The sequence below is a fragment of the Portunus trituberculatus genome, chromosome 33, assembly GCF_017591435.1.
Source record: "Portunus trituberculatus isolate SZX2019 chromosome 33, ASM1759143v1, whole genome shotgun sequence".
In the NCBI taxonomy this organism is placed as follows: domain Eukaryota; kingdom Metazoa; phylum Arthropoda; class Malacostraca; order Decapoda; family Portunidae; genus Portunus; species Portunus trituberculatus.
This window is the reverse complement of record NC_059287.1, coordinates 17,221,623-17,237,175: the sequence shown is the minus strand read 5'-3', so window position 1 is coordinate 17,237,175 and position 15,553 is coordinate 17,221,623. Positions and strand designations below refer to the sequence as shown.

Sequence of the window (15,553 nt, the reverse complement as noted above, 5' to 3'; positions counted from 1 at the left end):
GATAATGTAGCTTACTGATAATGTAACTGATTTGATGTGAATAATGCTTGTTTTGTTGCTTAATAAGCAACACACTTATTGTGTGTTCACAGTTTTCCTCAAGATCTGACCACCATGCATTCCCTGGGACACCATTCAAACCCAGACCCAAAAGCCAATAAGAGTAGACAAGCCATAGCCACTAAATATTATACAAATAAAAAACATAATGCTTTCAGTTTCTCATAGTTCTTCAACTTTTGAGGTCTAAATAATGCTTTCAGTTTCTCATAGTTCTTCAACTTTTGAGGTCTAATATAGTATAGTCACTGAAATAGTTCTGCAGTCTACAAATACATCTACAATGAAACTACCACTAGAGTGGAGTATATATAGTAAGTGGAAAGTCAGGTAGTGTAAAAAAAAAAAAGGAGGAAGGGGGACCACTAGTGACTATAGAAGGTGGAGGATGTGGTGGAGCAGCAGTACTCACGTCACACAGCTCGTTGAGGGGACACACGGCGCCAGTCATGGAATGCACCGTCTCGAAGGCCACAATCTTGGGGATGGAGACGTCTATAGACTGCAGCAGCTCCTCCAGGTGCTCCGGGTCGTTGTGACGGAAGATGTGCTTGGGAGCGCCCGAGTTGCGGATGCCCTGAATCATGGAGGCGTGGTTGCCCTCATCCGAGAAGATATGGCAACCTGTGGTAAAGGAGATGAATTATGCCAACTGTAATAAATAGTACACAATATTACACAGTATATATTCCCATTGCATTCATGATATGTTTTGAAAGATTCTGAAACATTCCTACACCAAAAAGAAAAAAAAGAATAATGTATAATGTTCCAGTAATAGTATTACATATCAAACTCATGACAACTTTTGAGAAAACATACAGACTTTTCTTAACAGATTAATATTTGCATTGATAAGTACTACATTTGTATGGCTTACTGGTGTCAAGAAACAGTTCCCCCCCCCCACACACACACAAAATGACATGTATACATAAATTCAGGTGGTGAGTGATAAAGTTCTTCTCTAATGACTTCAACAAATCAGAGGCTTATAGGTGTCTGGGTTGCAGTTAGGTGGCAACCCTGTCCTTGCAACCCACACAGCACTGGTCAGTACCTGGCAGTGCCTTGGCCAGCGTGTACAGGGTGGAATCGTTGGCCACGTAGCACGAGGTGAAGAGCAGCGCGGCATCCTTCTGGTGGATGGACGCCAGCTTGGCCTCCAAAGCCTCGTGCAGGATGGTGTTCCCTGAGATGTTCCTGGTTCCTCCTGCACCAGCCCCGTGCTTCTCTAGGGAGGTCCGCACTGCCCCCCTCACGTCCTCATGGCGCGACATTCCTGCGGGTAAAGGTTGATGGTGAGGCAAACACTTAACATTGTTAACCACGGACACCAGTCATGCTTAGCACTTACAGTTCAAGTTAGTGATGGTACTGTGTTGTCATTGTGTATTAAGAATTTAGTCTAAAAGGACAAGCTATTATGCTTACTAATCCACTGATGGTATTTACGATTTTAAATTTGTGACAATGATTGATTAATGAGACGAGGTTGACTAAGTGTTCAATGTGCATAAAAATTTAACATTCTGCCTTAATCCCCCAAGGTGTGCTCACCCAGGTAGTCGTTGGAGCACCAGACAGTGACGTCCTTCTCGCCATAGGAATACTCCTTGGCCTTGGGGAACTGGTCGGCCAAGCGGATCACCTTCTTGAACACACGATAGGAATGGTCGGCTTTCTTCTTGGAGATTTGCTCTTGGAAAAAGTCATTGTATGGGAATGATTGCACCTCTGGAAGCAAGTGTGACAATTAGGGACATGAAACCTTCAAGCCATTTTGGCACAGCTGTAAATGGCCAAAAGATCAAGTATGCCCAGGGAATGTAAATAACAGGTACCATTATACTGTAACATGTGCAAAAATACATAAATGGTGGTGATAAACCATTCCAGTTGCATAAGTTTTGTTATAAAATAATATACCTGTATGGTGAAACTCATGAAAATATTTAATGAAAGTACATTAGAAGGTAAGGAAGTCACTGTACCATTCAAATAAACATGCATGCAGGAAATTATAGAAAAGGTCACTCTTTACTTGCACTGAGTAGTGAAGTGTTTAGGAAATGTACGGGTCAATCTAAGTAGGATTACTAAAACCTAAAAGTAAGAGACTTACTTCATAGATAACTTCAGAAAATATTTAAACATTACTGAAAGCACCATACAAATATATTTCAAAGACAAAGTTATCAAACTAAATACATAAAATCATTACACCAAGCCATTACAGAAACCAAAAACAGAATAACAAAACCTCCTGGAACTATACACACTACAAGAACTCCAAACATGAACAACAAAGAAAACTAAACCCAAAGGAGAGGAATACAAGAGCCAACACAATACAAGTAAAACATGAGCCAGAGGGCAGGACACACACAGCTGCAGGGTCAGACAGGCCGGATGGTGAGGCTACAGGATGTCTAGGATGTCAGGTGCTGGGATGTGACATGCTGACAGGTCCCATAATGCATTAGTACAAGGTCAGGGGCTATTGGAAGTCGTTAGCTGAATTATATGGAGAGTAAATAAGTTTTAAGTCGGGTAAATATAATACAACATTCGCATACCTTCCACCTCTTTGTCTTTGTCTTTTTGATCTGGGCTGACTTGAGAAGCTAAAAAAGGGCATTTCATCTCCTCTTTAGGTTTCACTTCTAGTCCAGCAGGGCCTGTAAGTGCCATGCTTGTCAAAGTGGATTTGTATACCTTTTATTACGACCTAAAGCTCTCTAATCCTTTAATTAAACTATATGAAAAAACTACAATTTTCACACATTAACAATTGAGTGAATGTAGCGTACTCTATCAGAACATAATATGAGTCCTCACTGTCTAAATTACTCCTCACTGTCTAAATTACTAAGTCCCTCAGATGACAACTTATATAATGAACAGCCAGCAGCAGGTGAGCGACAACACACACCTGCCTGACACCTTGACAGGTTTGCCTACTCTGTGAAACAAGTGCGGTGGTGTTCAAGTTCTTAGACAAGCACAAGTATGATACCGACAAGACATGATATGCAGTGAACATGTTATAGTGCTTCTGTTCACTTGATGCTGAACAACTGTGAAGCAAAACAGTGTAGCTAAATGCACCTTGCCACACGATTTCACTTAACCCTTTCACTGCTGCATAATCTCCCATAACACCTACAATTTTTTGACACACTAGTTTCTTAAATGGCTTATAAAGGACAGTGTTCAATCAATTATTCGTGTATCAATGCAAACAATTCCTTAAGAGTCTTCAATGCTAACAAATGACAAGCAGTGAAAGAGTTAACCTGACAAATAATCTCTTATAGTGCTTAGAATATCAACAAGAGCAAAGACCTGACGTACTAACACACACACTCCTCCCTCACCTTGTTCCCTGGTGGAGAGATCAATGACGTCCTCCTGCACCTCCCGGCTGGCTTGCTTCACCACATTCTGGCCACGCAGGAAGGGACACTTCTTTTCACCCTCTGAAACACAACACATGGTCACTCCCACCATCTTGCATTACTCTACTCCCTATTACACTTGCTTACACTTAGAATTCCAGCTCAATCCTTTAACCCTTCAGTACTGGGATGCATTTTACGAGTTTTGAGTATGATTAGATAAAAAAAGAGTCCACTTGATTGCCAGTTCCCTTTAAAGACCAATAGAGTTCTCCAAAAGTCTGGGATAAAGGTCTTGAAATCTCCCTCTTAAAAGAAGTCAAGTTGTAGGAAGATGGAAATACAGAAGCAGGCAGGAAGTTCCAGAGTTTACCCGAGAAAGGTATGAATGATTGAGAGTACTGATTAGCCAGCTTAGAGTTAGAATTCCAAGCTTAATCCCTTAAAACTTATCCAAAATGACCTTAGACAGTATTCTCCATCACTATTAGGTCAAACTCAGCCTCTGTATTTGTGTGCTTCCAGGAATGAGTCAAGCTTGTATTGTCACGTCTTTCAATATACAATTACGACTTTTCTCTAAATTCATGTATATTTTTTGCACACACCACTTCCTCTGCCCATGCATTCCATTGGTCTATCACTGTGTGTGTGTGTGTGTGTGTGTGTGTGTGTGTGTGTGTGTGTGTGTGTGTGTAAACATGTTAAAAGAAGTAATGAGAGAGAGAGAGAGAGAGAGAGAGAGAGAGAGAGAGAGAGAGAGAGAGAGAGAGAGAGAGAGAGAGAGAGAGAGAGAGAGAGAGAGAGAGAGAGAAATATATCATGTCAGAGAAAATCATGCGAAAAAAAAAAAAAAAAAAAAAAAATATGCATCAGGGTAGAGGCAATGGTGGCCTTACCGGAGTCTTGGTTGGAGGAGAGGGAGGTGAAGGTCCTGGCTGGCATGAAGCTGGTCACCACGGGGCACATCTCGCCGTATTGCCGCACCAGTGTCCGGCAGTAGTTCTTCACAAACTGGCCGGGCAGGCGAGATAGGAAGGGGCATGACATGATGATCTGAAACAGTGAACCTTTATGAGACAGTCTGCTGGGAGAATGACTGACTGAACTGGTGGTTAGATAATTGTTCTCTCTCTCTCTCTCTCTCTCTCTCTCTCATTTGAGGTTTTTTGTAAGTGGTGAGAGAATTTTTGTGGTGTTTGCTCTCCCTCCCTCTCTCTCTCTCTCTCTCTCTCTCTCTCTCTCTCTCTCTCTCTCATTGAAACTTTTATTATAAGTGGTAAGAATTTTTGTGGTGTTTGCTCTCTCTCTCTCTCTCTCTCTCTCATTGAAGCTTTTATTGTAAGTGGTAAGAATTTTGTGGTGTTTGCTTGCTCTCTCTCTCTCTCTCTCTCTCTCTCTCTCTCTCTCTCTCTCTCTCTCTCTCTCTATCAACAGCTGCATAACCCCTGAACACCTGCACTGGGAACTGGTGGAAAGGGAACAATGGAAAGCAGTTATCTTCTTACCTACATACTACTCCTTTACCACGTACTCAATAAAAAACAAACTATTACCACTTTTTTCGAGTTATTGTATTCCCTCAACCTTTTAAAAAGAGTATAGATTAACCAATAAGAGGAAAAAATAATGAAAGTCTAAACCAATGAAGCTCCTGTGACTGATTCAATAAGCAAACGGCACATGTATCTTAAACTCTTGATCATTACTGCCCAACCTCCATTTCCTCATCCCCTTCAGTATCATGACAAGTTTTCATATTCCTTCTTACTATTTGGTGATTTTATACAGCTTCAGAAACTTATGGAGGAGGATTAAAATAGTGAAGACTGTGGCCATTAATCTTCTGACCTACACTGACTCTTCCTAATGTCAATAAAATCGTCTAATGATACTCAAAACTCGAGGTAAAAATGCGACCCGGTACTGAAGGGGTGTAAGAACTGAACTTGTAATAAATAGCCAAATAACTCGTAATGAAACAAAACACAAGCAACGTACATCAGAACAGAGAAGTATTAACCCCTTCTATACTGGGAGACTTTTTTACCTTGAGATTTGGGTACGATTAGACCATTTTATTGACATTAGGAAGGGTCTATGGAGGTCAGAAAATTAATGACCAGAATCTTTACTATCTTTACTCCCTCAAATAAGTTCCAGAAGCTGTATAAAATCACCAGATAGTAAGCAGAGTGATTATCAAAACACGCCATGGTACTATAAAGGTTAACTTGTATCAACCAAGCAAGCAACTCATAGTAAACATACAAAACATCAGTAACAGAGATGAGAACACCAATACTTCAAACAGGAGAGGGATTTCCATCTCAGGCAAGGAAAGAAGGAAGGCTAGGAAGAAGTAAATAGGTCCCAGGGTACTTTTTATCTTCCTAGGTGCCTTCCTGTGGCCACAAACAAACACCAGGTGGTCCACAGATAATCCAGATGGTCCCCAAGGTGCTCACCTGCCTGCTGCTTCACCTGTCATACTAATTAAGCTTTCTGAAGTCATGTGTAGGAAAAAACTGGCAATATGATCTTGTTCTTACTTCTATTGCTGCTGTTTTTGTTACTGTTAAAACTATTGCTACTGCTACTGCTACTGCTACTGTTGTTGTAGTAGTAGGTGTATATATTAAATGGTACTTGTACTACTACAACTACTACTGTTACTGCTTTAACTAAATATGTAGTCAAGTTTCAACTACTACTACTACTACTACTACTGCTACTACTACCACCCCCACTACCACCACCACCACCACTACTACTACTACTACTACTACTACTACTACTACTACTACTACTACTACTACTACTGCCGTTTGTACATTAAGTTGTGTTGTTAGTACTTGTATCGTTATTAATGGTGGAATAACAACAACAGTAATAGTGATCTCTGGAGTCCCTTTCCTAAATCCTGCCTACCTGGAAACGACAACGTGGCGGGAAAAATCCTCGGAAACCTCGGAAACCCCACACCCCCCAACCTCCTCTCTCTCTCTCTCTCTCTCTCTCTCTCTCTCTCTCTCTCTCTCTCTCTCTCTCATTGCTTTATCTTAACGCAACAAAAAGACGGTCAGACTCAGTGATTTGCGAAAATTACTTTGTCTGTCTGTGTGTCCTACTTTCAAAGGCAGTTTACCTTGGTTCAGAGAGAGAGAGAGAGAGAGAGAGAGAGAGAGAGAGAGAGAGAGAGAGAGAGAGAGAGAGAGAGAGAGAGAGAGAGAGAGAGATATTAGAAGAGATAAATTCTACAGACGTCCGGTGATATCTCTCTCTCTCTCTCTCTCTCTCAATTAAAACGCATAAAATACAATACAACTTTCTATTTACCCCAAGGACTTTAAACACCCACACACACACACACACACACACACACACACACACACACACACACAGTCACTTTCACAACTGCTATGATCGAATTTCACAATGATACTTTTACTTCCTAGTCAATTTTAGCGCCAAAGTTCGGACGAGAAAAAAAAAAAAAAATGGTGGTGCGCGTGAGCATGCGAACCTTTAAAAAACAGTCACACACACACACACACACATTACATAACTGTTACACAAGAAGGCATGAATAATAATAAATAAATAATAATAATAGATTCTAGACTAACTAAACAATACTTTCACTCAACACTCCATTACCAAAGTGAATCCACAAACCTCTATCTTCATTCTTTCCCTTTCACCCACACTTGAATGATCACGTCTTAAAGCTCGTATTCTCAAAACTTCTGCGCTTCGCCTTCACTATTTCAAAAGGCTTGATTCAAATTAACACGTTTTTTTATATCTTTTTTATGGTTCTAGAGGCAGAGTGACAAGATTTCTACATTATTAACTGCAGAAACACTCTTGAAAACCCCGCTTACATAATAGTCATGGTGAGAGATCAAAGCGTTTTAAAGATGTTTTTTTTATGGTTCTAGAGGCAGAGTGACAAGATTTCTACATTATTAACTACAGAAACACTCTTGAAAACCCCGCTTACATAATAGTCATGGTGAGAGATCAAAGCGTTTCAAAGATGTTTTTTTTATGGTTCTAGAGGCAGAGTGACAAGATTTCTACATTATTAATTGCAGAAACACTCTTGAAAACCCCGCTAATCATCTCTGTGGCCTTAGAAAATAGTCATGGTGAGAGAGCGAAGCGTTTCTGAATAAGGGCAGAAGTATCCAGAACAAGATAAAGAGCAATCAGTCCATACCGCATACTACTTGTAACGCCGGTTCAATCAATATCGGTGCTTATCTTAACAATCTTGAACAAATCCGTGTTACATTAGACAGGTTTCGTTGACTTTTCGCTTTACTTTTCGTTCATTTTCGTGTAAAAAAAACCACACACACCAAAAAAACAAACAAACAGGTAAATCTTCTCAAAACCGTAGATAGTTTCAGTGGAAAAAAAAAAAAGACAAATATTTATTACCCTTTAAAACTCAAAACTCAGTGAAATGGCTACAAAAGAATAAGGGAAACATTTACTCTTATCTTCAAAACTCGCAGGTAAAATTCTCTTCAAATCTACATGATAAATAACCACTAATATATGACCTCCTTTAACCCCTTCAGTACCATGACTTACATATTCATTTGGTGATTTTGTACACCTTTAGAAACTTATGTAGGGGATTAAAATGGTGAAGACTCAAGCCATTAATCCTCTGACCTCTATAGATCCCTCCTAATGTAAATAAAATCGTCTAAACGCACACAAATCTCAAGGCAGAAATGTGTCCCAGTATTGAGGGCGTTAAAAATAATAAACAAAGCCACAGTAACGAAAAACAAACGAACGGCAAAGAAAAACTAAGTTAGGACAATACCCGAGTCTCCCTTTAAACACTCCAGCTCGCCCAATGAATGGTACACTATAATAAATCACAGGAAAACCCCGCCCTCCCCCCCAATGGACTACCTTCTCTGGCCAGCGTCCTTCCTCACACGCCTTTCCCTTCCCCCCAGACGGCTCCTGCAACTAATGAACATTCCAGGTGGTCAGTTTCTCTTTCACTTCCCCCAAGGTTAGTGTTTTAGGTTGACGAAACACGATTTATCCACCTATGAGAACTGTGCGGGTGCGGTGTTGTGTGTATGGTGTGCATAGTGAATGGTATAGTGAACATATGCGTAAACTTTCCAATTCAGCAGGTGGTGTTCGTTCATTCCCTTCTCCCAGCCTACTTCACTCTCGCCTTTCACAGAGTACTTTCCCAGGCACAGGACCCCCGAGTTATGGTTTAAGGAGGTGAAGTAGCCCTCTCCATGCAAGCCCCGTACACTCACGGTATAAGGGAAGGAACACTGACGCCGATGTAAGCAGGTTAAATCGCGAGGCACCGGGCGGATGAGTGCACACTCCACCCGATCACTGCCAGCACACTAATAAACTGGCGGCCAAAACCCCACTCTCACTCACACGCGTTGCCAGACACCACCAGGGAGCCTTTGCCCACTCCAATACCACTCCTGCGCTTCTCTACGTCTTGTCTTAACACATTATTCGGGTCTTAAAGTAATCAATAAACCTATATGTATCCAAGAGGTGGAAAATTAGCTGGACATAAGAAAAATGTGGTTACTTAAGGCCGGTTGTCGATGATGCACCTCTCCCTACGGAGCGGGAGTCAGGGCCCGGGGGGAGAATAGAAGTGAGGTGGGGATAAGGGATAAGAGATTTGCTAGAGAGGCAGCATCATCCCCGGGGATTTACTCTCTTCTCACCACGATGCTGCAGCAAAAACTCGGGAGCGTCTTCCTGGAACTAATATTAAGGTGCAGTGGTATTACAAAACCGTGTCTTGCTGTGAATTATAATGTGAACCCTGATTCTTTTTTCTTTTTTCTTTTTTTGTATTTCATCTGCTTATTTATTGTTGTAAGACTGATACTGGCCTAAGACAACGAAAGAACGAAAGATATTTTGTTTCGTTGTATGAGAAAGAGCAAAAAGTTTACGAACAGGAAAAAAAAAGTGTGATGGAATGGAAGAGAGAGAGAGAGAGAGAGAGAGAGAGAGAGAGAGAGAGAGAGAGAGAGAGAGAGAGAGAGAGAGAGAGATCGGCCACCAGGTACCATTACACAACACTGCAAAACAAGTTATTTATCTTTTCACACTTCCACCTTTTCCCTCAATCAGTCGCACCTGTCCACTTCAATAAGGTCACTACAACAACCTTTACCTGGCGACACACACACCTCTGCTACTTGTCCGCCTTACCTGCGCACTTAATCCCTTCAGCACGTTGACGCATTTCCATATTCATTCTGGTTACTATTTGGTGATTCTATACAGCTTCTGGAATTTGTGTGGGAATCAAAATAGTGAAGACTCAGGCCATTAATATTCTGACCTTCATAGACACTTCATAATGTAAATAAAATTGTCTACTCATATCCAAAATTCAAGATTAAAATGCGTCCCAGTTCTGAAGGCTTTAACTATCCAAGTCTCTCTCTCTAATTTGTTCCAAGTTACAGGTGAATCAGTGGTTATATGTTAACAGTGGTGATAGACAAATGCTCTGTAATTAAGTCTACTCGCGTATTATTACTATTGTTATCTACGAAAGTTTGTTGCTAACCTTCCCTCTTCCTTTCCGTCTGCCTACAACCTGAGGGCTTTTAGAAGTTAAGTGCTGGGGTTCCCGTCCACGCCAGGTCAGCCAACCATGCCTCTGCTACAGCACCATTAATGTTTTCCTAATGTACGCTGCAATAGTCACTTTTATTTATGTATTTAACTTAATAATAAAGTTCTCGGAAACACACACACACACACACACACACACACACACTTCCTGTTCCTCATTTAGTGTCCTGTCAGTGTGCAGTCATTAGTGAGATTTAAAATATTTGATGGATTTAAGGATGATTAGTGGGAATAGATAAGGTAGGGTAGGGTAGGGTAGGGTAGGGTAGGGTAGGGTAGGGTAGGGTAGGGTAAGGTAGGGTAGGGTAGGGTAGGATAGTATAAGATAGGAAAGGATAAGATAGGACAAGTTAGGTTAAGTTAGGTTAGTGAGTGGGTGACTGAAAGGTTAGGTTAGGTTAGGTTAAGTTTAGATTAGGTTATATTAGTGAGTGGGTGACTGAAAGGTTAGGTTAGGTTAAGTTAGGACAGTTGTATGTAGGTGTGACGGTTTCCTGCATCCTTCGTTGTTTTCTTTACCATGACAAGCAATATAACACAGTCACCTGGCGCACACAGACGATTCTTCCTAATGTTTGAAGAAGGAAGGATATTGATAAGTGTGAGGGTCATGGTGAGGCAAACACAGACAATTCTTCATAAACTTTGAGACAAATTAGATAATCAATAAATGTGAAAGAAAAATATAAACACGACTCTTCTTAAAGCTTGAGAAGGGAACGAGATCAATTTAACAACCCAGTCTATCGAGGGAGCGGAAGATAACAAAGAAAAAAAAAAAAAAACCTTGAAGAAAGAAGAAAAGAAGGAAGATTCGTAACACACAGTCTGTTTAGAGTGTAGGAAAACACACCTCACCTACCCCCCTACACACATATACAAACACACACACACACACACACACACACACACACACACACAAAAAAAAAAACTTGAAGGAAGGAAGGAAAATAAGACAGATTTCACAACCCAATCACTTGAGGATGCATGAGAACACACAAGGGCGAACATTCACAAACACAAAACAGATAAAACAGAAACCAGGGAGAGAGAAAAGAGAATAGACAATTTCGCAACCCTCTCTAGAAGTTTGTGGACTGATGGAGTTGGTGGAAGAAGGAAGATGGAGAATAAGGGGCGCAGGTGGATGGAGTTGCAGGTGGAGGTGGATGGGGAGCAGAGCGTGGGGACCAAAGCCCTTCCAAGGATGCAGGGTGGGGAATACCATCCAGGTTTTCCTAGAGGTTACTGGGCGGAGTTCCGTGACGGGATGTTGCACAGCTCGCCACACACACACACACACACACTCATTATCATTAAGAGAGAGAGAGAGAGAGAGAGAGAGAGAGAGAGAGAGAGAGAGAGAGAGAGAGAGAGAGAGAGAGAGAGAGAGAGAGAGAGAGAGAGAGAGAGAGAGAGAGAGAGAGAGAGAGAATGGTGAAGCTCTTACAAACAACACAACTGCTTAGAATCAAACAATCAGCTGAAGCGAGACAAAACAAGCTTCACTTCATTGCATCACCACGTACAGCACTTCATTGCCCCGCCTCACTCACTGACTCAGCCGAGAGAGAAAACCTTGGCATGTCTGAGCGTAAGTTTCCTGTCACTTGCTAAATTTAGACGCCAACCTGCTAGTACTGTGACCCGCTGCTTGTGAGTGTACCGTGGAGTGTGTTGAGGTGCATGAGTGGATGAGTGGATACTAGGAGACGCTCAATTATTTTTTTTGGGGGGTTATGTCAAGATTAGCGAACCCTACAGCTCTCCTCGTTTCCCGGCTCCCCTTCGTCGCTCTATCACTCAGCTGACTATGTGTGAAAGAGGAACTCAAAACTAACCTAACCGTCACTCTAACCTAACATAAACCGAACTTCAACTTACGTTAGAATAAGTTGAAATGTGGATTAGGTTAGTTTTGGTTGTCATATTTTCATTCACACGTCATATAAGCTGAGTGAAAAAGTTGCGAAGCGGGAGCCGGGAATCTAGGACAGCTGGAGGATTCAATATTCTTAACACGATCCCTTTTTCTTATATATATACCATGCTGGCTTTTTCACGGGTATTTATGGGCTAAAGAAGGTATCTCTTTTAGGTACCTCCCATCTGAAAGCCCGTCCGCTAGGGAACCATTACCCCGAGAGAGGAAACCCTACCTACACTCCGACCGTGGACAGGATTCGAACCCATGCGCGTGGAGACACCTCGGACCCCAAAGCACGCATGGTTCCACTATAACACGAATAGATATGTGGAATCTTTTAATGTAAGAAAGGAAATCTGGGCAAGGGCAATAATAAACGATCCTCTACAAAAAAAGTCCGCAGGGATGCTAGTTCCCGAGCATGTCCGAGAGAGATAGCCAAAAGAATGGGGTACGTGTCTTCAAACCAAATGAGTTCAGGTCACAGGAAGGTGGAAATACAGAAGCAGGCAGAGTTCCAGAGTGTGCCAACAAAATGGATGAATGCTAAGTCATGGCCCCTTCTCTTTACCTTCCCGCTCTTACTCTATTTATCTCTTGCGCTCTCATTCTCTCACTTTCACTCAATTTTTTATCATTTTTGCCACACTAATTTGAAGTTAACAAAAATACAAAAGCACTCTCTCTCTCTCTCTCTCCCCAAGCACCACCACCATCACTATTACCACGACCACCACCACCACTACTCTTAGTCTGCATCTTGTGCGAAGAGAAGAGAACCGGCTTGTTCAAGGTAAACTTCAAAAGGAGGAGGAGGAGGAGGAGGAGTACACTCGTGGAAAGACAAAAATAGATTCAAACAACGCTGATATAAACAAGAGGAAAAAGCAAATGAAATAACAGACGTAAGTAAAGGAAAAAATATGTGAACACAAGAGAAGATAAGACAAAAGTAGTAGTAGTAGTAGTAGTAGTAGGAACACCAGAGGAATAACATCACCATAATACACCAATCAATAAAATCACACACACACACACACACACACACACACACACACTACAACAATCAATACGAACCATGAATTCCAGCACAACGAGACTTCAATAATGTAGCAATTTGACGACGATCGATTGAGAGAGAGAGAGAGAGAGAGAGAGAGAGAGAGAGAGAGAGAGAGAGAGAGAGAGAGAGAGAGAGAGAGAGAGAGAGAGAGAGAGAGAAAGGATTAGATTAGAAAAGGTAAAATCACGATGAATATTCCTTTTTTTTCTACAATTACACAACACACACACACACACACACACACACACACACACACGTGGAGAGACTGTCAACTGCATGTCACGTGATTCAAAGGCGTGAATTATGTGTGGCATTTAAGACTCAAGCCAAGTGTTGCTGTTTCTTTAATGGCGAGAGAGAGAGAGAGAGAGAGAGAGAGAGAGAGAGAGAGAGAGAGAGAGAGAGAGAGAGAGAGAGAGAGAGAGAGAGAGATTCATTTCGCTTATGAAAATATAAATGACTAGGAAGATTCATGAATAAACTGCTCACTTAAGCCCATTATTCTTTAAGTGTCCTAAAGATTTTGGGTTTTATTGATCGGGTTTAATGTTTTCCTGGAAGAATAAAGAGAGAGAGAGAGAGAGAGAGAGAGAGAGAGAGAGAGAGAGAGAGAGAGAGAGAGAGAGAGAGAGAGAGAGAGAGAGGAGAGGAGAGGAGAGGAGAGGAGAGGAGAGGAGAGAAGGAAGGAAGGAAGGAAGGAAAAAGGAAAGAAAAAGAAAGAAAGGAAGGAAGAAAGGAAGGAAGGAAGGAAGGAAGAAAGGAAGGAAAGGAAAGGAAAAAAAAGGAAGGCGAATGAGGAAACAACACAAAAAACAACACTACCATTAACAACAATACCACCACCACCACCACCACCACCACCACCACTACCACAATGATCCAGCATCCGTACGCCTCCACCACCCGTCTTCACCTTTCCCTACACCTACTCATTGTCCTGTCTCGTGTGTGCTTCCCTTACCTGTGTGTTTGTTGAGAGACACACAAACGCTTCTTATCACGAGTAGGATCAGCATTGTGTGTGTGTGTGTGTGTGTGTGTGTGTGTGTGTGTGTGTGTGTGTGTGTGTGTGTGTGTGTGTGTGTGTGTGTTTCTTATCCAGGGTTGACAAAAGGGAAGTCAGAAGGATGTACATAATTTGTGGCATTATTTTTATTTTCATTTTGCTTCAGTACGTTACGAAAATCACGAGAGAGAGAGAGAGAGAGAGAGAGAGAGAGAGAGAGAGAGAGAGAGAGAGAGAGAGAGAGAGAGAGAGAGAGAGTATATCCTTCCCTCACATAAAAAAAAAAAATCAATATTAAAGAAAAAATGGAAATATGACAATAGCAAATAAAAGAAAATGGAAAAGAAAATGATGACAATAACGATGATGACTAATAATCCACAGCAAAGCCACACATAAGCCAGTATCGTGACAGTCCACTTCTCTGCCAACCCACTGCACTCACGGGACTCAGGAATCAGGAATCGGTAATCGGGAATCGTTGGGGAGCTAATGGAAGGACACGGGCGATTCCAAGACATTCCACGCAACCTGACTGGGAATCGATCGAGGTTATTGGATTGGGTTAAGTCTTTGAGGTTTTTTATCTTATTTCTATTTTTTTTTTTTACTATTCATATAAGGGGAAAGAAAAGATAAAAAAAAAAAAAAATGAAAAAGAAAAAAAAAGGGGGCCATCTTGAGTGCTGGCTCTCTAAAGGTGGAAAAGCTTCAGTCAAAATTATACTTTATTTTTGTTGAAACTACTATTTTTTTTTTTGCTTTTTCAATTTTTTTTAGTATATTTTCTTTGTGTCTTTATTTAATGAGTTTTCTTAATTTTTTATCTTTATCCTTATTTTCTATAGTTTATTTATTTTTTCACTTTTTTAATATATTTTCTTTGTCTTTTAACGATTTTCTTTTTATCCTTTATTTAGATTTTGTTCTGGACCTTTTTTTTTTTTCCTTCGTCGTCCTCCTTATCACGTAAATAAATAAATAAATAATGCAACTCCTTCAAGCATGAATGAAGAAAGACATGCAGGAATACACACACACACACACACACAAAAAGAAAATGTAAAGGAATTGTGTCTATATTATTTTTCATGTAGGAGGGGAGGACAGACAAAAAATAAATAAATAAACAAATAAATAAATAAATAAATAAATAAATAAAAACGGCCCACTCAGTCGCAAGTCTTCATAAATATAGTACCATTACAACAACAACAACAACAACAACAACACCAACATCTACCACAACCACTACTACTATTACCACCACCACCACCACCATCACCACCCACTAAACACTAACCATAACACAACCCAAAATAACCAAAAACAACTCAGATACACACATTTCAGCACCAAACTATAAAAAAAAACCTCGATTCCTGCACCATCACCCACAAAAGCTATGGAAAAGTCAATAGAAA

At 40.9% G+C, this 15,553-nt stretch overlaps 1 protein-coding gene across 5 annotated transcripts in view; it reads right to left on the bottom strand.

The window, feature by feature from the left end:
* LOC123512243 (5-aminolevulinate synthase, erythroid-specific, mitochondrial-like) overlaps positions 1-15,553 on the bottom strand; it is a 36,410-nt gene that overhangs the window by 3,124 nt on the left and 17,733 nt on the right. For 2 of the 5 annotated variants that reach the window (XM_045268503.1, XM_045268501.1), the window contains exons 2-7: positions 4,361-4,517; positions 3,441-3,542; positions 2,640-2,741; positions 1,621-1,797; positions 1,121-1,342; positions 473-684 (exon numbers count right to left, since the gene is read on the bottom strand). In XM_045268503.1, coding sequence (XP_045124438.1) covers positions 473-684; positions 1,121-1,342; positions 1,621-1,797; positions 2,640-2,741; positions 3,441-3,542; positions 4,361-4,511 — 966 coding nt within the window. In that variant the 5' untranslated portion in view covers positions 4,512-4,517. Of the gene's footprint in view, positions 1-472; positions 685-1,120; positions 1,343-1,620; positions 1,798-2,639; positions 2,742-3,440; positions 3,543-4,360; positions 4,518-8,767; positions 8,908-15,553 lie in introns of those variants that run through there. The other 3 variants (XM_045268502.1, XM_045268505.1, XM_045268504.1) reach the window with 3 other exon arrangements.